The 21,270-nt window shown below is 40.9% G+C and overlaps 2 protein-coding genes across 4 annotated transcripts in view; both read right to left on the bottom strand.

Annotated features, from left to right (window-relative positions):
• Positions 1 to 21,270, bottom strand: part of UPK1B (uroplakin 1B) — a 41,304-nt gene that overhangs the window by 19,807 nt on the left and 227 nt on the right. For 2 of the 3 annotated variants that reach the window (XM_037839599.1, XM_037839569.1), the window contains exons 2-5: positions 9,440 to 9,527; positions 8,190 to 8,390; positions 5,713 to 5,787; positions 4,935 to 5,057 (exon numbers count right to left, since the gene is read on the bottom strand). In XM_037839599.1, the coding sequence (XP_037695527.1) occupies positions 4,935 to 5,057; positions 5,713 to 5,787; positions 8,190 to 8,390; positions 9,440 to 9,508 (468 nt within the window). In that variant the 5' untranslated portion in view covers positions 9,509 to 9,527. The remainder of the gene's footprint in view (positions 1 to 4,934; positions 5,058 to 5,712; positions 5,788 to 8,189; positions 8,391 to 9,439; positions 9,528 to 21,270) is intronic. The other variant, XM_037839628.1, reaches the window with a different exon arrangement.
• TEX55 (testis expressed 55) overlaps positions 9,766 to 21,270 on the bottom strand; it is a 34,900-nt gene continuing 23,395 nt past the window's right edge. Inside the window, exon 5 of the mRNA XM_037815017.1 lies at positions 9,766 to 9,939. Within this exon, the coding sequence (XP_037670945.1) occupies positions 9,766 to 9,939 (174 nt within the window). The remainder of the gene's footprint in view (positions 9,940 to 21,270) is intronic.

The following is a 21,270-nucleotide window of genomic DNA, read 5'->3' as shown; positions in this document are numbered from 1 at the left end:
AAAACTTTCCTGACCAAAAGGGGAAGAGAAAATTAACAAAATAAAATTTCAGTGGCTGAGACATTTCAAATAGAGTTGAAGGTCATTCTGGAGGTTTTTCTTATGCATTATATAGATATACCTTTTTAGTTTTTAGTGTACTAGAATAGCTAGAAGGAAATACCTGAAAATGCTGAACTGCAATCCAGTATCCTTGATTCTTGAAGACAATCATATAACTATATAGCTTATATGGATGGTGAGACTGTGATTGTGAAAACCTTGTGGCTAACACTCCCTTTCTCCAGTGTATGGACAAATGAACAGAAAAAAGGAGGACAAAAAGTAAATGAATAATGGGGGGAAATAGGAATATGAGATGTTTTGAGTGTTCTTTTTTACTTTTATTTTTATTTTTATTTTTTGGAGTAAAGAAAATGTTCAAAAAATTGATTGTGGTGATGAATGCACAACTATGTGATGATACTGTGAACAACTGATTGTACACTTTGGATGACTGTGGTATGTGAATATATCTCAATAAAATTGCATTAAAAAAAGAAAAAAAAATAATACTTATTTCAAAGGGATATTTTGAAGATTAAATGGGATAATATATGTGCAGTTGACTTCTTTTCTCTCTTTTCATGGTATTTAAATTATGTGATAGTGCTGGGCTGTAAAATCACAATGTATCAGTATGTGCCACCATCTAACATTAAGCATAAACCAAAGAGAAACATTCTGAAAGGTTTCAGGTTTGATAAAGCAGATGCTTTAACAGTGCACTAAATGAAATATTCAATTTAACAAATGCATTTTACCCAAGTATTTTTTTCTTTTAGATAATTCCTTTCTCCTTGGGACCACTTTCCCCATTAAAACTAGCCCATAAGGCTGAGGCAGCTTTTTACAGGGAAAAGAGGAAAAAAAGAATCTAACAAGAACAAAGAAATATAATTTTGGCTGTAGCATCCAAAAGATTCTTGAAAGAATTACAGCAATCCACTTGAGAGGGAATAGTTTTAGGGGACTCTAAAAGCTAACTAAACATTAGACATCAAACCCAAAAGCCTAAGTTGTATGAAAGCACACAATTTATTGCAATGCTTCCCCAATTTTCTTTTTTTTAGTGTAATCAATTTTACATTAGGAACCTGTACATGCATACAAAGCTAGAATTAAAATCAAAACAAAAATTTCACAAAACAATACTCATTTTTAACATGTTCAACCACAGACATTATTCTGTTGTCATTTATTAAAAAGATGATGATTATGACCCACTAAATTGAATGCACAATCAGTGATGGGCTGCAACATGAAGTTGAACAACACTGATTTGTACTTTCCCCAGATAAAGCAGAGAAAAATGGGCAATGACACCAGAATTGTTTCTCCCCCAAAAGGGAATAAGAATCTGATTGTCTGAGGAGAAGGATCAGATAAAGCATGACTGAAGTTTAAACAGTTGTGGGTAATTGACAGAAGGCCTTTGTACCATGCCTCTTTTTGCATTCACCAACACTGGATGGAGGTGGTAGAATTTTCCAGAAGGACTTGGGGAAAACCCAGGACAGGAGAGAATTGTCTCTTGATTCTCAGGAAATGCCTTGGGAGGTGGGGATGGGGGCTATAAGCCTACCAGATGTCTCACATTTGGCACAGTACCAGCAGGGTCTGTAACACACAATGACTGAATGATTTGCCTAGAATTAATTAAGCTTGTCCATCCCAGTGTGGCACAGGAAATGCATCCAAAAATATTTCTAGACCTGCAACTACTAAGGGCCACCAGGACAGAATAGGTGGGAGGAAGAGGATGTAAAGAAAGTAGACATGCTTACTGGACATGAAGGCAGACTGGGTACATCAGCAGTAGATGCAGTACAAGACTAGGTAGAACAAACCTTAGTGGAGGATAGTAAGGATAGAGGATGGTACGAGAAAGAGCACAACTTCTCCCAACACTAAGGTAATATGTAAGCTCCCTAGGTATTTGATCATCTTCAAGAAAAAGGAAAAAGAGAAGAAACCAGAATTTGATTAAATAGTGTTTTATTTTGGCTTAGTTAAGCTTAAAATGTCTGTTAGCCAAATGGAAATGTCAAGTGGGTAAAGGAAGCTCAGGGAACAGATCAAGGTTGGAAATATAAATTTAGGAGCCATCCGCATATAAATGTCATCAGCATATAAATTTAACACCATAGGATGGAATACAATAATTTAAGTAGAGACAGAGAAAAGATAAGTGTCCAGAACTGAGCCTTGTGGCACTCCAATATTCAGAGTTGGGAAGAGGCTGAAAAGCAAGCAAAAGCAATAAAGAAGCAGTGGGCAGTCTGATGAATGCTGAAGATATGTCAAGAAGGATGAGGACAGAAACTTGGCCATTGGATTTGTCAGGATGGGGGTAAATGGTGACTATGATAAGGGTCAATTTACTGGAGTGGTAGGGTCAGAAGCCAACTGTAGTTGGGTGAAAGCAGATGGGAGGTATAGAAATGGAGGAAGCAAGCATAGGTATCCTTTTTAAGAGATTTTGCTGGAAATAAAATAGAGCAGTAGTAGAGTAGAGTAGTGGGTAAATGTTGGATGAGACAAAGTGTTTTGAAAGGATGGTCAATTTAATGTGTACCCAAAGGCTGATGTAATGAAGAAACTGATGAAGTAGATCAGAGTAGGGGTGATTACTGGAGTAAAGGAGATAGAACGCAAGGAAGAAGCAAGGGAGTTGGACAAAGGACAGCCCATTTGCCATAACAAGAGAGAAGGGAAAGTACATGGGTGCAGATGAAGAAAGATGGGTGGATTTGGTAGTAGAAAGATGAGCTGGTTCTTGTCTGATTTCTTCTTTATTCTCAATAAGATATGAAATGAGGTCACCAGCTGAGAGTAAGGGTGAAGGGGGATATTGCAGGGGTGAAGAGAGGGACGAACATGTGAAAGTGGCAAATGAATTTCCTAGGAAAATATACTAGGAAATATCAAGTGCCCATTTGAGCTTTGTGGCCATAAATTTAAATTGAGATTAGTCAGCATGTTGTGTGACTTTTTCCAGCAATGTTCAGTTGTTAGGGTATAGGTGAGCAGTGGAGGTTGGTAAGCGAAGAAAGATGAACTGAGAAATGGGCAAGGTAGTAAAGGAGACTGACAAAGGAGTGATTATAGGGCTTGACTATAAAATCTTAGGTAAGGAGGAAAGAGAGAAAATGAAAAGGGTGATAGAAAGTGAAAATGTAGCCCATGAATTAGAGGACCTAATGGAATACAAAAATTACTGGAATGGAAATATTAGAATGAATGCAGGAAATTATAGAAGACAGTGGTCAGAGAATAGGATGCCTAAAAATCTTTTATCTCAGGGGGCACAGTTATTGGTGATGACATCCTGGCATGACCATGGATGTGGATGGCTGAGGTGGAGTGGAGGACAAGATCTTTGGAATGGAGTAGATCAAGGAATCGAGAAAGCAGGATGTTGGCTGACTCATTCTTGTGGATGTTAAAGTCTCTAGGTAGGATGACAGGAGTATGAGTGAAGTACTGATATCCCCAGGGAAGGCAGGAGAATGGGTAGAGGGTGGTTGATAAATAATCACAGTAAGGGGGGGAAATGGGTGATATAGACTGATGGCATGAGCTTCAAATGTTTGAAGGAGGCAGGGATGAGGCAAGAAAATAGTATGGCAGCCAAGGGGAGCAAGGAGGACATCCAGCCAATTTCCAGGTCCTATGGTACATGGGTATGGGAGAAAAATGAGAGGATGAAGGGCAGGCAGTGTCACCAGGAGACGGCCAGGTTTCTGGTGGAGCAAGAGTAAAGTGACAGTTCAAAGAAGCGGTGGAAGCTATGAGGGAGTTTGCTGATGACAGATTATGAGAAGATAATGGCAGCGTGGAGTCAGAGAGCAGGGGGCAGTGTAAGAATTGGATCAGATTTGGGGTTATGTTGGGTAATATGTGAATGGGAATTTATATACATAGGGCAATGTGGGTGGGATGATGGATATTCTGGAAGACTTGACGTTTGATAGTATTTGAGATAAACTTGTATAGAAGGCAAGGTTGTCGATTAGAGAAATTGGGTGGTCAAATCAAGTGATAGCTCAGAGTATTTAGCTGAACTAGCCCACAGAAGGTGTGAAAAGGTACCAAATTAACAAAACAGACAGTAATTGCCACCCTAGTTCACTGTAGAGAGAGAAGGGAATGTTAGGCAAAACTCCCCACCCCCAAAACATACACAACACACCCTTAGAAGCTCTCCCACAACAGACATGACAGTTTACATAAAACCCACTCTTAGCTAACGTAACGGTCTGAGCAAGGACAAAAAACAAAAATTCTCCATAACATAATAACCTCCCTGATGTCAACTCCTTATCTTACCCTGAGCAAACCAATCCCCTGACTCAACTCCTTACTTCTCTATCTTACCCACCAACAATTATTCCTCCAACTCCCCTCCCAAAAAGCTGTAGAACTGTATTCCCACCTTTGTTCAGGGCTGTTGCCACTTTTAGGCTTCAGTCAGCTTGCACATGGCTACAATAAAACTTTCTCCAATTAAGCTTTGATCTCTTCTCTTCCTGGTCAAAAACCTAACAGTGACCTTTTTTTTTAAATGTGGTATTTGAATTCTAAGAGACAGAATGGGTGATTAACCTACCACATTTGAATCTATAGGGACAATGTCATATCCCTAAAGATGGAAGCTAATCTACATCATGACTTGGAATATAATATAAACCTAGGTGTTCCACTGAGTCACAGGTGTACTCCCCCCATCAATAAATAAGAGGAATGGATGAGCTTGGCTATGACAAGACTCTTTCTGAAGGAAACCTCCTTGGAGTCTGTGGTCCTTATATACTGACTTCTCCCCCAACCATATTCCACTGGCTATTGGTTTAGATACAAAATGGCATCTTCCCAAGACCGTCAGGCTTTACCTGGAGCATGAGCCTGTCCCAGGTTTTGGTGACTCCACTGTTTTTCCATCTGTCATCGTTGTTTGGAGGACTGTTGTTTTGGTACCTCTCCAGCATCTGCCTCAGGAAGAGGTTGGGTGTGAACTACAGCGGGATGAGGCAACACAAGAAGGAGAGTTAGCAAACTAATCCCCAGGAAGGGGAAAGTGATTTTCTCAGCCTGTTGCTGGGGCATGGAATGTTCTCGCCTGGAGCAAAACTGCTCAGAGGCATCAAATAGGGGTAGGGGTAGAGGTGGTGTGAGGTTGCTCCTGGATGGCAGAAGTAGACTCTCATGTTAAAAAAGAACAAAAAATCACGAAGAGGCCATGGTAGGCAAGGGCCTTGTAGAGTGGAATAGGATAGGGTAACGGAGAAAAGGAGAGAAGAGAATGTCTTCAGTAAGGTGGATTGTGGATAACTCTAGTGGAACGAAGGCCAGGGGCCATGGCGGAGTGGTGAAGAGCTTAGGGGTTACAAGCTTGGGCCCCAGGAGTCTGGGATCAGGATTCTTGCCCTTTCACTTACCAGCTATGCAACTATGAACAAGTTACTTTACCTTTTTAAGTCTCAGTTTTTTTCATCTATAAAATGACAATAGTGATAATAATGATTTCATAGGGTTATTATAAGGATTAAGTGAAATTATATATGTATTATTAACATAGTAGAGTACCTGGCACATAACAGAGGCTGTATACATGCCTTTATCATGAGGATGATTCATATTATCATTTTTGCTTTTTGAGATTGTACTTACAAAGTCTCGTTGTGTTGCTGCTGTGATACAAGATGCCACTTCAAAGCCATAAACTATAAACATCAGAATAAAGTACTGGAAGGGAAACAAATGAGAAAGAAGAATTGCATTTATCCCCAAAGAGAGGCTATTTTCTCCCCCCAAATGATCATTACGGTTTTTTAGTACAGTCGTCTAAATATAATCACCCCTCAAAGATCAGCTGCTTGGAGTAAAACTTGGTGCTAATCAGCTCAATTCTCTCCTTTTCCCAGAAAACAAATGAGCATTGAATACAGAGCTTTTCTCAGTCCAGAATTCTGAATTTCTATTTTAACTGAGAAAAACAAATACAAGAGAATGAACTGGTTTATGTGTGTGTGTGTATGTGTGTGTGTGTGTGTGTGTGTGTGTGTGTGAGAGAGAGAGAGAGAGAGAGAGAGACAGAGAGACGGATAATGAAAGACAGAGAGAGAGGGACGGAGGGAGGGAGGGAGAGGGAGAGAGACTGTGTGCTCAGCAGCTGGCACAAAGTCTTAGTGTATCAGACTATGTAGAGCCTCACAAACACCCTCTTATTGGGAGAACTTTTCTTTATGGTTTGATGAAAATTTAGAATTACAGAGGTCAGGAAAAGATGAAGTGGATTGTGTTTTAATATCCAGTGTCCCTCCTAAAGCCCATTGTCAGCAGAGGAACAGGCAGCTTCAGGTACATAGATATTTGCTTTCATTCTTCTCTCATACATAACCCCATTGTAGACAGTTACATCAGATCATGTGGGCAAAACAGAGTTCATCATGTGGTGGTGGCTGTAGTGGTAGGTGTGTGTGTGTGTACATGTGCGTGTGCACATGTGTATGAAATGCCTTTACATGGCACTGTCTCTATTTTTGGCTGGAAAATATCTGAACAACAAACGTCCTCTGAATCTGGGATGGGGACTGATTGCAACAGTCCTGCCTTTGCTGTCCTCAGCCTTGCACATATGCTTTCTGTCCTAGGGTCCTTCTCGGGGAGGGGCACTGTGGTCAGTGTCACTGGGGGAGGGCAGGGAGGACTGCTCTCCTCCCTGGTCAGGAGGAGCCTCTCTGAGCTGGACCCTCTGCTACCCTAACTACCTGGCCAAGAAAAAGTCTTTGAGGGGGGAGTGGACAGAAGGAGCACCTCCAGAGGCCCCCTAACTACATTCTTCCCCTGTATTGGATGCTGCCTTGCTTCTTGTCAATAGCTTTGCTGACTCTTCTTAAGGAGGCTCAGAGAACCCCTTAGAGACACTCTAGAAAGGAGGCGCAGGGTGGAGGTGATTTCTCGCTCAGCCCTTTGGAGAGGGGCACTGCCCCTTCTCTTTGCCGGGCATGATGGAGACTATTCTCTCAGCACCAGGCACATATGGCTGGCCCCAAATTTAACTGTAATGCAAGTGAAGATCATCTTTAGGTATCTCTTGACTTCCGTGTCTCTTTTTGCTGCATTCCTTTCCCCACCCTCCAAAAGTGGGTACTTTTGCTCTGGAAAGCAGGTAAACCTCACACCTCAGACTAAGGAGCCCGAGAATGCATATTTTCTGCATTCCATGAGTCCCAGGACAATGGTTAACTCAAAGGAAATGTAAACCAACAAGCACCTTAAGTTGCTGGACTAGTTCTTTAAAGGTGGGACTCACATCCTACAGCATTTGGGTAGGAGAGTTATTTCAGGGGTTGGATCCCATCACTGTGTGAGCAACTGCTGTTCCGAGAGTGGGGGCAGGGAGGAGAGGTCTATGCCCAACTCGGAGCTTTCTCAACTCTGCTGGCTGCAAACTTGCTTCCGTCTGGAAAGGCAGGGCATGATCTTGCTGACTGTGGTTTGGGGCAGAAGCCTGTCTGTGGGTGCACAGAGTTAGAGCCTCGATAGGCAGGTGGGAGCTGAAGCTAGTGGTGCTTCTCAAGGTTTTCTACCTAAGGGTCCCTGAAAAGCAAGTGAATATGTAACCTGGGAAGTATGTGCCATCACATGAAATCAGTGTTGAGCTTGACATCTCTGTAACGTTCATGTTTAATCTTAAAAACGAATGCACATTTTGTATTTTATATCCTAATATAACAATGTTCTATTAATATTGAAATAATATTTTTAACTTCTTATCAACAGGAGAAAAAACTAAACAATTTCTCACTATGTTAGCTTCTGGCTTACCACCTGTACCTGTCAGATGCATGCATGTATCAGACTGAGAAGCACAGATCTGGAAAATACTCCACAGGGTCACTCCCAGATGTCACCCCTTTGGATTCTCTGTACTGGGATCTTTTGTACTTGCAACAGCTGAGGGATATGCTTGCCCCAGCATGGAAAATCTTCTCTGCAGAGTCTCCCCCACTTCCTTACCCCTCACCCCATACTCTCTGCTCCTAGCAACCTCACTGAAAGCAAAAGCACTGTGCTCAGTACAGAAGAAATAATCAATCAAAATTTATCCAGCAAGACAACTGTAAAGAGTGTTAAGGTCTTACTGCCAGAAGAATCTTCCGATTGGCCTTCATGATGCCTACAATGCCTAGAATGGACAGGCAGAAGAGGCAGATGCCAACAAACATGCCGATCCAGGCCGCCCCATAGATGTCATCGTTGTCAGTGGCTTCAAGCAATGGATAGAGGCTGTGCTGGTCAGATACGAAGAAGATGCACTCTGCCGTCAGGGCAATCCCGCACATCTGGGGACAGAGAGATCTTCTTTCAGGCTTGTGGTCAGGAATGCAGGATTGGGGAAGAGGTGGGGAGGGGGTGTGAGCAAGGGAGCCTAACTCCCTCCCTTGCATAGATCTTAATTAAGCCATTGATTTGAACTCCTCACTGCTAGGAAATTAAATAGCTATTCCCATCCTACTAATTGGCTGCATACTTCCTTCCATGAGTAACTCTGTCTTATTGTTATTTGGTAAAAGATCCAGACAAGTCCTTAGGATGTGAACCATTCAGAAGACTTCTTGTCTGAAGACAATGCCCCCATCCTGCCCCCATCACCTCATTGCCTAAATTCCTGTATTGTATGTTTGAACAGGTCCTGGCCATATTTGTTGGTGTCAGAGAGCCACTGAATGTTAGAGCTGGAAGGAACCTAGGTGGTTATCTTTCCCATACCTTGTATTTAGTAGATAAGGAATCTTGGTCCTGAAAGAGGATGAAGACTTGTCCAGAGTCATACAGGGAGTTAGAGGCAGAGAGGGACCAAGCATCAGCTCTCCTGACTCAAGTGCTCTCCCCACCCCACCATGCTGCCCCAGCTTGGCCTCTGAGCCACTCTCACTTCCTGGTACTCACGATGAGACTAAGAAGACACAGACATCTGCCCCCAGCAATCTTAACAACAGAGTACCATGGAAATCAAGCAAAAGTGAAATAGGAAGGGAACTCTGTGTGTGTGTGTGTGTGTGTGTGTGTGTGTGTGGTTTGAGTGTTTGGGCACAGACCATGGTTGATCAGGGCTTTTTTTTAGATTTTTTTTAGATTCTTGACTGTTAAGTTGGTAGGGAAAATATCTATTTTTTTTCAACTATAGACTTTTGTCATATTACATAATTATATGATTATATAGTTAATAGAATTTAACAAGAGTAGTTTACTAATGTATTTCTTAAAATGAAGAAAAGATGCAGGGAACCAGTAATTATACCATTATTTTCTTTTAAACTCCTACTTCAGATTAATCTAAAATCATGATTTCAGGAAAAGCGGAAGTTCCTGAAAAATACTTATTACTTACACCAACAATCACATTCCCCAAAATCAGCAGGCTTTGGAAGCAACGAACAGTGGAGTCGTCTTTGGCCATCTTCAGGATTTCCCACCAGCTGAAGACACAGGTGAGAACATCACGATTTAGTGAGAGCAGGTGATATACTGCCACTATTTCCATAAAATGACAAAATCATGCTATTGAGAGAGACTTTTCGCTTTCCCAAGCACCCAAACCAAAGTCTTACAATCATTTAGCAATGAAGGAAATTTGGTTACTAAACTTAGTAACCACAGTTATTCTTTTTCTAAAGAAGGAAACAATAAAGCCTGCTGGAGCCTGGTCATTGCCTTTCAAGGGATCTCTAAGGTGTGGAAAGAAGGGACCGTGTACTTCTGAGTGATGAACTGAGGCCTCCGCAAGGCAGATTTAAGGTAGTGATGATTTGCCGGGGCCGAAGCACAGTGGCATGGTGAATCATGATGAGGGCCCATGGTGTAGCCAGTACAGTCCCTGGTCATCTCAGACTGAGGCCCGAAAGGTAAACCTATGGCCAGATTCAGTGGTTGGATCTGATGTGGACTGCAGGCTGCTGTTAAAAAGCCTTATTTTCAAAATGTTTCGTTATTTTCAAAAAACAGCAAATAAAATGCTGCCATATAAGGGGAGTGAATTGGGAGAAAAGAGGGTCTAATATTTGGTTCCTTTTATGTGCCAGTCTGCTACCTACTTTATAATCACAAATTTAATTCTCATAACAGCCCAATTAGGTAGAAAAATAAAAAGAGGTGAGGAAGTTCCATTTTGCATACTAGGAAACTAGACTGGTAAAATAATCATAGAACTGGTAAATGTTACAATGAAGCTAGACACTTTGGGTTGTGAGACTCAAGAGTCCACACATTTTCCCTCATCCACATTTTCCCAGAAATTATTTACAAGTCTGTGGGCCATACACAGCTGAATGTGGGCCTCTTGCCTCCTGGGGTAAGCGTTTGGAGATGCACTTGAAACGCCTGGAGAAAAGCCTTCCAGATTTCTCAACATTTCATGAATCCAGTTAATTAATTAACCAATTCATGTATTCAAGTTCTAAATCAAAATATTTTAAACGATACAATGTGTTTTTGGAGGTACACAAAGATATGTACTGGTGATCGTTGTGTTCTAGGATTTTATACTTTAGTGGGAAAGCTATGTTCCCAGATAGTTGTAATACATGTAGTAAGACTCGAAGTAGGAGGGAAGATGTAAGCCTTGCAGGTTGTGAATGGGTTTGATAAGTAGCATAGAGGTGGGTGTGTGGGGGAGGAAGGAGGAGATGGGCAACAGGTGGGCAACATTCCAGGGAAGGGGAAAGGGAAAGTCAGGCAGGAGAGACAGAGAAGAGCAAGGTGCCCCTCCGGACAGCAAATTAGCCAGTTTTGCTGAAGTCCTGGCCTGTGTGTGGGAGACAAGGCTTCTATTTGATTCAGGCCTTGCTAGCTTGAATATCATTGCTATACTCTCATGTACCTATTAACAACCTTCCAAGGAGTCTTAAACATCTCTAAAAGTTTTCCTTACTGTTATCTGGATAGCTGTGGAAATTTAAGGAGTTCAGACTGAGGAGTTTTTGGTCCAGAATTTGGTACCTAGTGGGTCCTTCACGTTTGCTGAATAAATGGAAGAATGGGGGCCATTGTTTCAAGATCCTGTGTGTGCTTTCTCCTTAGAAATGTCATCCATTTCTTCGTGCTTAGAAATGTCATCTCTTGCTTAGAAACGTCATTCTTTACTTCCTGTGATTGCTGTGCACTCGACTTAGTGGAGCCCTTGGGCCCTGAAGGAATTAATGCATAAGCTCCCCCAGGGGAGAGCCTTCCTCACCTAGCCTGGTCAGTCACATTGTAAAGTTCCTTCCTGGTATGTGCAAACATTGCTCTTGACCAGTGGATTACCATCTAAACTGGAGACACAAATAAATAGACCATGAAAGGTGGAAGTTCAAACAACAGACATACAGAGAGTAAAGGGTAAAAATCTGGAGAGTACTTTATCAATCACTAGTGACTGGGCACCCGTTTGTCACGCAGCATCCTCTCTGTAATTAGTTGGGCTTGAAGAACTGGGAGAAGAAAGTTTTTTCTTTGGAGGAATTGAAAGTGTGACTCCAGCAACGTGAATTCATGGCAGAAATAACTGTGCACAGTAGAATAAGGGCCTATGAAGAAAAAGAAGGACATGGGGAGGCCACCAAAAACGAAGGCATTATTGATCCAAAATGGAGCTGAAGGGACCCCGAACAAAGGATTTGGCCCTAGTGACACAAGTTATGTCCTATAAAACACGTTCTTTTCCAAAGACGACTCGGCCACATTGAGCTTGGAAAAGGAGGTAAGGACAAATGAATATGCTGTGGAAGAATTCTAAGAGTCAGAAATAGGGTAGAAAAATGCAGGCAGGAGTGGGAGAAAAGGAGGCAGACAGGAGCTGTGGTTTGAACAAAAGGAAAAGCATGAACTGAAAAAACCTAGACAGGTACGCGGTAGAAAATGCCAGGGAGGTAGCCCTGCTGTGGGCTGGTTTATGGAAGGCAGGGATATATATTGATGGGCAAGATATTCTGAACTTGGATTTTTTTCCCTTTTCGCTATTCTTTTTCTTCTCCCTCAGAGCTTTTGCATCAATGCACATAGTAACTCAGAAATCCACTTCTACCTTCCAAAACAACCAAATAACAACGATAGCTATCTGATGCTCTCAGCACTGTTAGTTACTTTATATTCATCCTCTCAACAGACCTGTGGGATGGGTATTTTTACCAAAATCTGCCTGTTTCCAAATTACTGCTATTACTTTACCACAAAAAGCTTAAAATAGCACACATTTTCTTACAGTTCTAGAGATCAGAAGTCTGTAATCAGTTTCACTGGGCTAAAATCAAAGTGTTGGCAGGGCTGTGTTCCTTCTAGAGAACTAGGAGATGGTGTCTTCTTGCCATTTTGCAGATGAAGAAAAGGGGGTGTAGAGCAGTTAATTTGTCCAAGGACACACTGCTAGAAAATGTAGAAGCTAAGATTCAAACCCAGGTCTGCCTGGTTCCAGAGCGTTTATGTAGTACTCTGCAGTTTACATAGTCCTGCCACATATCTAATACTTAACAGTAGAAAAATAAACACCTGGCTTGCTTATTTGACAATCCTTGGAGCAAAAAGAACAGATACATTTTCCTTGCTCAGAAGATACTGACTTGGCAGAGGTCAGAAACACCAGGCCTTTCTTTTATTTATTTATTTATTTTTATTTTTAAAATTCATTTTTATTGAGATATATTCACAGATCATGCAGTCATACAAAGCGCACATTCATTTGTTCACAGTACCATTATATAGTTGTGCATTCATCACCAAAATTAATTTTTGAACATTTTCATTACCACACACACAAAAATAATAAGAATAAAAATTAAAGTGAAAAAGAACAATTATAGTAAAAAAGAACACTGGGTGCCTTTTTTTTTTCCCCCATTTTTCTGCTCATCCATCCATACACTGGACAAAGGTAAGTGTGGTCCTTATGGCTTTCCCAATCACATTGTCACCCCTCATAAGCTACATTTTTATACAATTGTCTTCAAGATTCATGGGTTCTGGGTTATAGTTTGATAGTTTCAGGTATTTACCGCTAGCTATTCCAATTCATTAGAACCTAAAAAGGGTTGTCTATATTGTGCATAAGAGTGCCCACCAGAGTGACCTCTAGGCTCCTTTTGGAATCTCTCAGCCACTGAAACTTATTTCATTTCCTTTCACATCCCCCTTTTGGTCAAGAAGATGTTCTGCATCCCATGATGCTGGGTCTAGATTCCTTCCCAGGAGTCATATTCCACGTTGCCAGGGAGATTCACTCCCCTGGTTGTCAGATTCCACGTAGTGGGGAGGGCAGTGAGATCACCCACCGAGGTGGCTTAGCTAGAGAGAGAGGGCCACATCTGAGCAACAAAGAGGCATTCGGGAGGAGGCTCTCAGGCACAGGACTTTCTAACTTACTTCTTCAGGTTTTTGTCTCCTTAGTCCATATATAAACATATATATTTGTAATTTTTAAATTGAGATAAAATTCACATAACACAAAACTCACCATTTAAAACTTTTAAAGTGTACAATTCAGTAGTTTTTAGTATATTCACAGCGTTGTGCAACCACTACCACTATCTAATTCCTGAATATTTTCGTCATTCCAAAAAGAAACCCTGTATTAGTCACTCCCCATTCTCTCCTACTCCCATCCCCTGGCAACCCTTAATCCACTTTCTGTCTTTATGGGTTTGCCTATTCTGTACTTTTCATATAAATGAATTCATACAATATGTGTCCTTTTGTGTCTGGCTTCTTTCACTTAGTGTAACGTTTTCAAGTTTCATCTGGGTTGTAGCATATATCAGTACTTCATTTCTTTTTATGGATGAATGATATTCTACATAGGAATATACCAAATTTTGTTTATCTATTCCGTTGATGGCCATTTGGGCAGTTTCTACCTTTTGGCTATTGTGAATAGTGCTGCTATGAACATTAGTGTATAGTTTTTATGCGACCATATGTTTTCAATTCTCTTGAGTAAATACTTTCAGAGTGGAATTGCTGAGTCATAAGGTAATTCTATGTTTAACCTTTTAAGGAACTGCCAGACTGTTTTTCAAAGTCATTCCAACATTTTACAGTCCTACCAGCTGTGTGGGATGGTTCTGGTTTCCCCATATCCTTGCCAAAACTTGTTATTTCTGTCTTTTTAATTACAGCCATCCCAGTGGGTGTCACTCTGTTATTATTTGCATATCTCCCCCCAAACTCAGTTGAAGTATCCCAAACCTGCAGCTCTCTCACCTACTCCCAGGGACTGGAATGCCTTGGCAGTACAAGGTGCAAATGTGCAAGCCCAAGTGAGAATCAGCATTTCATAGTCTCTTCTTAGCTACATGTATTTCAGAGTAGGTTTCAGCAAAATGTTGCTGCCTTCCCCAAGCAACCATAGATGTCAAGGGAGCCAAGTGCAGGCTTCCATTGAACCACAGTACAGGCTAGTGGATATGGTCTAATGGTGAGCACATTGGACTGGGCATCAGAATGCCGGGGTTCAAGTCCCATTCTCTTCTCTCCTTACTGTGTAACCCTTGGAAAAGTTACTCTTAGTGTCTATTTCTTTTTTTACAGACTGGGTGAAATATCACTTGTTGGATGGGGTCATTGTGATCACTAAATGTGAGAAAATATAACTGGTTGGCAAACACTAAGATTATTCACAAACCTAGGCAAGTATTAATCATATCCATGGAATATTTAGGAAGGGCAGTGTGTTGGGTTGTGGTTTTGTTTTACGCACCAGTGACCCCTGGAGCATAGGAAGAAGGTTTTAATGGTGACTGGTCAATCTTCTAGGCTGAGGTGAGGCAGTTTCTCCTCCACTCCCGGCAGCCCCACTGCTCAGGGGCTGCTCTGCTGGAGGGGCCTGGGGGTCTTACACAAAGATACCTATTTGTGCTTCTTTTTACTTTCCATGGATGCACTCATGGAAAAAATTCTTTTCTTTGAGAGAGGAACAAAAGTTTCCTGGCAGTGTTTGGGGTGTGGCCAGAGTCAGGTACCAAGCAGCTCTTCCGTATGGGAGGGGCGCCCTGCACATTCCATCAGCATTCCACGAAGTTTTCACCTCCACTGGGCCTCATCCCACTGGCTTTGTCCAGCTCTGAAGCCTCTGCTTCAGCTTGTGTGGTGATGTGGAGGTGACCCTGGAGGTCCTCCTCTGTGCTGCCACTGCTTTTTCCCTGCCTCAGAAATTACTTGAAGGGGACTCTTCTCTGCTCCCCTTTTGCATTCTTTCCTCTCCCTTCATTTTACTGAAAGAACCTCCAAAGCAGGAGAGGACATTGGGATCCTGTTTGATTTTTCTTCCAGGTCTGAACTGGCATGGTGTCTGGTACATAGTGGGTACTCAAATAAGTGTTTGCTACATAAAAGGGAAGATACATAAAGTAAATAAATGAATGTTTGAATGAATGAATATATGAATTAATACTTTGCCTAGGGCTGCATTGCAAAATCGATTACAGAGCATGTTAAAGCAGAAAAAAATATGGACAGACCTGGATTTGAATCTTATATTTACCTCTAAAAGAGTATTGCAATAGAGTTATTGTGAAAATTAAGTGAAAATATATGTGAAGTTCTCGTATGATATTGGTTACCCAATGAATATTAATTTTCTTCACCTTCTCAATTTCTCAAAGCAGACAGATCAGAGCTAATAGATCAATGAATGGTGAAGGCATCTAAAACCTGTGGTTTAATTTTTTTTTATTTTTTAACAACAGAACTACATTTTCAAAGGAAATACAATATGGACCTCTAATTTGTTAAAACAGATCAAAACAGTGCTGCTCTGACTGAAACAAGGGTGGCTGGGGCAGGGATTCCCCTCATCAGCAACAAATTTCCAAAGCACATGGCCAGCTGCAGAGCAGTTGGAAACCACTATCCTAGGACTAACAGAAAAAGAAAGACGTAGGCAAATTACTGAGCTCAAAAAGCAGTTACCCAAGAGGTTAGAAGAAACTCAAGACTGAAGTTGGAAAACCCTGGTCAAAATGTTTAAGTTGACATTTCATAGTCTCTGGTGTCAAAGAGAACTCCATTCATTAGAAGACTTCTGGGAAAGTCTCCCAGCAAATTGAGACCAGTGAGTTTCCTTTCAAAATGGGCAAACTGAAGGAATCTCTAGGAAGGGATGTATTCCTGGCACACTTAAAGGAAAGGTAACACATTTCCAAGACATGAAAAATCTAACCTGGTTAATCTTTTAGCATTCTTCAAAGGCTAGTAAATGCTTGGGTATAAGAACAGACTGATGAACTTATTTAGATTAAAAAAAGAAAGACTTTGACAAAGTTTTATACTAATGGTTATTTAAAGGAAAATGACAGTATGAGTTTGGTGACCTTTCAGTAAGACAGGCATGGAGAGAGAACACAGGAAGAGATAAATGGGCACTGCTGTGTACGCAGAATAGAAGCTGTGATGTTCTCTAGGGCCTGGTAGTAGTGGTATCTTAGTTAATACCTTGCATTTGGCCTCTGTCGGCCTGATAAAGAAGTATTATAATGAATGCCCCAATTTGAATTGATTTTTATTTTCAATAGAAGCAAAAACGATCATTTTCTGACATCTCCTGCGACCATTTCACCTCTTAATTCCAATTTCCACTGCCAGCCCCTAACTTCTAGTTCAGATGAGCTTAACAGTTTCCATATTTTCACTCTACACAGTGCTTCCAGAATAAAATTTCTAAAGCAGATGTTCTTAAATGATCTTACAGAGCACAGATGTTCTTTCCACCTACTGAGACAACACGTTGTAGTGCCAAAATTGAATAACTGTAATCATTTCCTAATTTGAAGAAAAATTAATGATCAAAATGTACAATTTAAAGCATTTTCCTCATAAATTTTTCTTAACTCTTTGGTGCCTGGTACCACCTGCCTATGCTAGAATCCAATTTATAAGCTAAAATAATCTACTTAATCATTTTGAATTTAACATATCAACACTTTGTGGTATTCACAAAGACAAACATGACTTTCAAGTACTCTGACATTTAAACAATCTTAAGATTCACTATGCTAAAACAGAACTCTGCTTATATGTCACTCTTTTACATTCAAAGGGTCTCTCCAGCCTAAATTCAAAGGAGAGCCCTTGATATTGCCCTCTCCACCCACAAGATCAACCACTGGTTCTTTCTTCCTTTCTATTGCCTAATGGCACCATTTGTCCACTGTTCTCTGGTGCTGACCCAATCTCTTCAAATCCAGATTTGTTCTCGTCCCATTCTGTTTGATTTGAGAACTTTGTGGCTTTTCAGCTGTTGGAGACAGAGGAATGATTTCTCTTTGCCTGTGTCCAACCATTCCCTTCTCCATCCAGGCCAGTGGAAGAGAGGTGGGACACCCTAAGAGATAAAGTGCAAACTCCTCAGCTCATCTTCAAGATGGTACCCAACAAGTGCTCCCTTTGGTGTCCTCATCATGCTTTCCTGTTGTGCTTAGATTGACCCTCCCTTTGGAATCTCTTCTCTCATTTCTGCCTATGGAATTCTTTACCATCTTCTGAAGCTCAACTGAAAAACCTCTTCTTTCCCCAACTACCCTTGACCAGAATTACTCTTCCTTCTCTACCTCCCTCTGTCAGCCCTTTGCAAGTAGCTCTTCTTGGGCATACAAACCATATCCTGTGTGGTGGATATATGTGTGTGGCTTTTCTTCCCTATTTGTTTCTGCCACAACAACCTAGCATGGTTCTTTGTTACCTCTTTTCTTCACCCAAGTTTGCATAATAAGTTATTCTGAACTCATGAAGGAATATTTTGTTGCACATCAAGAACCCAATTTGAAAAGAATATTGCATAAAAAAGCAAAATTATAAACTTACAAATTAATTGATGAGTGACATACCTGCGAGTCAATGCTTACAATCTTGATATTTTGTTTGTGTTACTAAGAAGGTAAGTGATTAGGGAGAACTAAGGTGTCATTTATCTTAGGGCCATTAATCAACCATGTGCTCATTGATAGCGAGAGAATATCAGCTGTGGTTGCAAACTTAGGGGTGTTGTAGTCATCCCCCTCATTGTACAGATGAAGAAAGTAAGACTTAGAGGAAGTGACTTGTTCATGATCGTTGTTATGTTATCAGAACCAACATTGGAGTCCAGGTGTCCTAACTCTTAAGCCAATCATATATTGAGTCCATTCCTAGTCATCCTTTTTTACGGTAGAGAGATACCACCTCCGTTTGTATTTCTTTAAAATTAAAAGAAAGTCCCAACTTCCTGCCATTGAGCCTGCCCTTTCCACTCACAGGTTAAGCCATAAGGAGAGTCACATTAACAAAGCTGGCAGGGAGAAAGCCTCCCACCTTCTCCCTCCATTCAAAGTCTTTTTCACAATCCACTCTAATTTATGAACCCCTACAACTAGTGAATCATTCCTTTGTTCCTGATTAAAATGCAAGTACATATCAAAGTGGCACATTGAGTCTCAAGAACCATCCATGCTGATGCCTCGCCGTGAAGGATTTTATCAGATCACATCTGGTTTTCAAAGGGAGAGACCCAGGGAGAAGGTGGAGCCTAAAAGGACAAACCCCCTAACTCGTGGTTTGGGAGCTTGGGTCTGGCCCTGTTTGTGGATTGAAACTGACTCCTGATACAATGTGTCCTCCCCCCACCCCCCGTTACAGCCCACTCTATGTATGTAAGCGCTGTTTCAAATGCGTGGCCTTCTGAAACTTCCCCATGTTGTTATTCTAAAGCAGCTCTTCCCTTCTATGTATTAGGTTTCTTTACCTGCCCAGGCTAGAAGGGATGAGGCAGACTTTAAAAAGTAGGAAGTGGCAGAGGGCAGAGTAGCGGCTCTTCCCTTCAGAAACAGAAATGATATTGCTTCAGACTGAAAGTGCATAACTCATCTCAAAACACTTTCCACGAAAAGGCTCCCAGGAGCCTCACCCCATGAAAACACTGCCCAGGGACCTGGCACCAAGATGATTTACTCAAATTGCTCAACACCCTGGGAGATCCTTTGTTTTGAGAAGTGCAGATTTTAGGAAGGCTAGAGTTTTATTTCTCATTTTTTTTTCCTTGTGCCTTTGTTCAGTTGGTTTTCTTATAGAAATTACTCATATCCATAGTGTTGATGTTTCCAGACACATTGAATAGGTCTGAAAACAATTATTCACTAAACAAACCAATTTTCGAAGCAGAAGAAAAAGAAGTGAGACTCGCCCACCAAGCATGAGATCATTTTTTCAAGTTCATTGCCTTTTCCCTCACTCAAGTTTGCTGCACCAGAGAACACACAGAACACACCTCAAACTTTAGCTCATGCTAGAGAAATGTGGATTAACAAAAGGGGGGAGGGTGGCGGTGAAGGAAAAGAGGAATAGGAAAGGAAGAAACCAAGAAACACGATACGCTGTTGCCTTAGCCCTGGCCCTGAAACCCACGAAGAGAGCAGACAGCTGTCTGGCTTAGGGACGAGAGTATAGATAGGTGTGGAAATTTTAGCTCAGGACTGTTGCTGGTCTGCTTAAATTTAGGGTAGGATGAGTCTCTGGGAATGATGAAAAGAGAAGCTTGTTCCCATGGCCATGACATCCACAGCTCACAGCACCCACCAGTTTTTCCTACTTTGAAGGTCTAGATCTGCGGTGATCAATACAATAGCTAATAGCTGCATGTGGGTAGTTATTTAAATTAATTCAAATGAAATAAAATTAAAAATTCAGTTCTTTAGTTGCTGTAGCCATATTTCAAGTGTTCAACGGCCACATGTGGTTGGTGGCTACTGTAAAGAACATTTCCATCTTTGCTGAAAGTTCTATTGTACAGTGATGCTCTAGACTCCTGATGCTACTTGAGCTGATCTCAACATCCCATCTGAAATCAAGGACCAACCTGTAAGCATTGGCTCAGGCACCTCAGCTGAGCAAGGACCTCAGGAGTGAGCAATGCCAGCAAATGGCCCAGACTCGGGGCGTGAATATTATGGAGAATTCTTGCAGGAGGTCAGATTGCAGTACCCGCTCCTGAATGTGGTTTCTGCCCCAGTTAGGGAATGGTGGCCTCTCGGGGTTGTGGGCAGCCTGTATGGCCCTCAGGAATCCAGCAGCAGGATACAGTATATACTAGGGCTGACTAGTGCTTGCTCTGGTTAAGAATGTACTCAGGAGAGGTTAAAAAAGAAAATACTGAGATGTCATTGATTTTTCTTGACTAGATGTTATCCGTGGTTCCCTTTGAATCTAAAAAGTCTATGATTCTTCCCAGGTACTTTTTAAAAACAAATAGGTTTATCTCAAAATAAAAAACAAAACAAAACAAAACAAAAACACAAATAGGTAACATGGATGATTGTATGGTATGTGACTATATCTCAGTAAAACTGAAATTAAAAACTGAGTTGATTTTTTAAGCCTATTTTTGCAGAAAGCAAAAAAGCTTGCTGTAGCAAAAGCAAGAAGTTTTTCTCCTCATTGAAAAGCATTTATCAAAAGAAAAATATGTCTTCACAAGGCTTGAAAACTATATAAACTATCTAAACTAAGTTTTAGATACATATATACATATATGTCTGAAATATATATATATATATTTGAAGTGAGTTTATCTTGTTTTGCTGAGCCATTCAACTCAGGCAAGAAATGTTCAATGAACATTGTCTTTCATTTCACAAAGACATTTATAAAAGACATAAAAATTCAAGATGTTTAAAAATATTTAAGACTAGTTAGAAGTGGGGTTTTAGGCATATATAACAATACAATACTAGATCAAAAATATTTCTATAGCTTGCTGATCCTGATGGATCAACAAATAGGTGAAGAATAAAAAAGATTACATAAAAATAACATTGTGTAGATAGAGCTAATTTATTGACTCATTTTAATGGACACATTTATTAAGTCAAACTGTTTGCAGAGAAAAATCATGAGTAAATTGTCTCACAAATCCCATCACGAGTTGCAGGATCAAATGATTTCTGACAAGACCAGGAAACTTTCTCTCTGCTTAGCTAAGGAAGTGTATTAAGAAAGAATATGACCCATTTCCTTACATTTTCTTTTGATTTTCTGACTCCAAAAGGAAATTGGAGTCTACAAAGGTAGATATGAGATTTAATTGGGAGACAGAGGGTTGCCCAGGGATCTAGGATTTTTCTTGTTCTTTCTGTGAGGAAGTTTGAAGTTGAAATCAGAACAACATCCCCAGAAGAACTTTAATCCCAGTGCTGAGAATAGGAGGGTATCAAAGGCTTTCAGAAA

Source organism: Choloepus didactylus, chromosome 1, assembly GCF_015220235.1.
Source record: "Choloepus didactylus isolate mChoDid1 chromosome 1, mChoDid1.pri, whole genome shotgun sequence".
NCBI lineage: Eukaryota > Metazoa > Chordata > Mammalia > Pilosa > Megalonychidae > Choloepus > Choloepus didactylus.
Note: the sequence above shows the minus strand (reverse complement) of the source record. Positions and strands in the feature narration are given on the sequence as shown.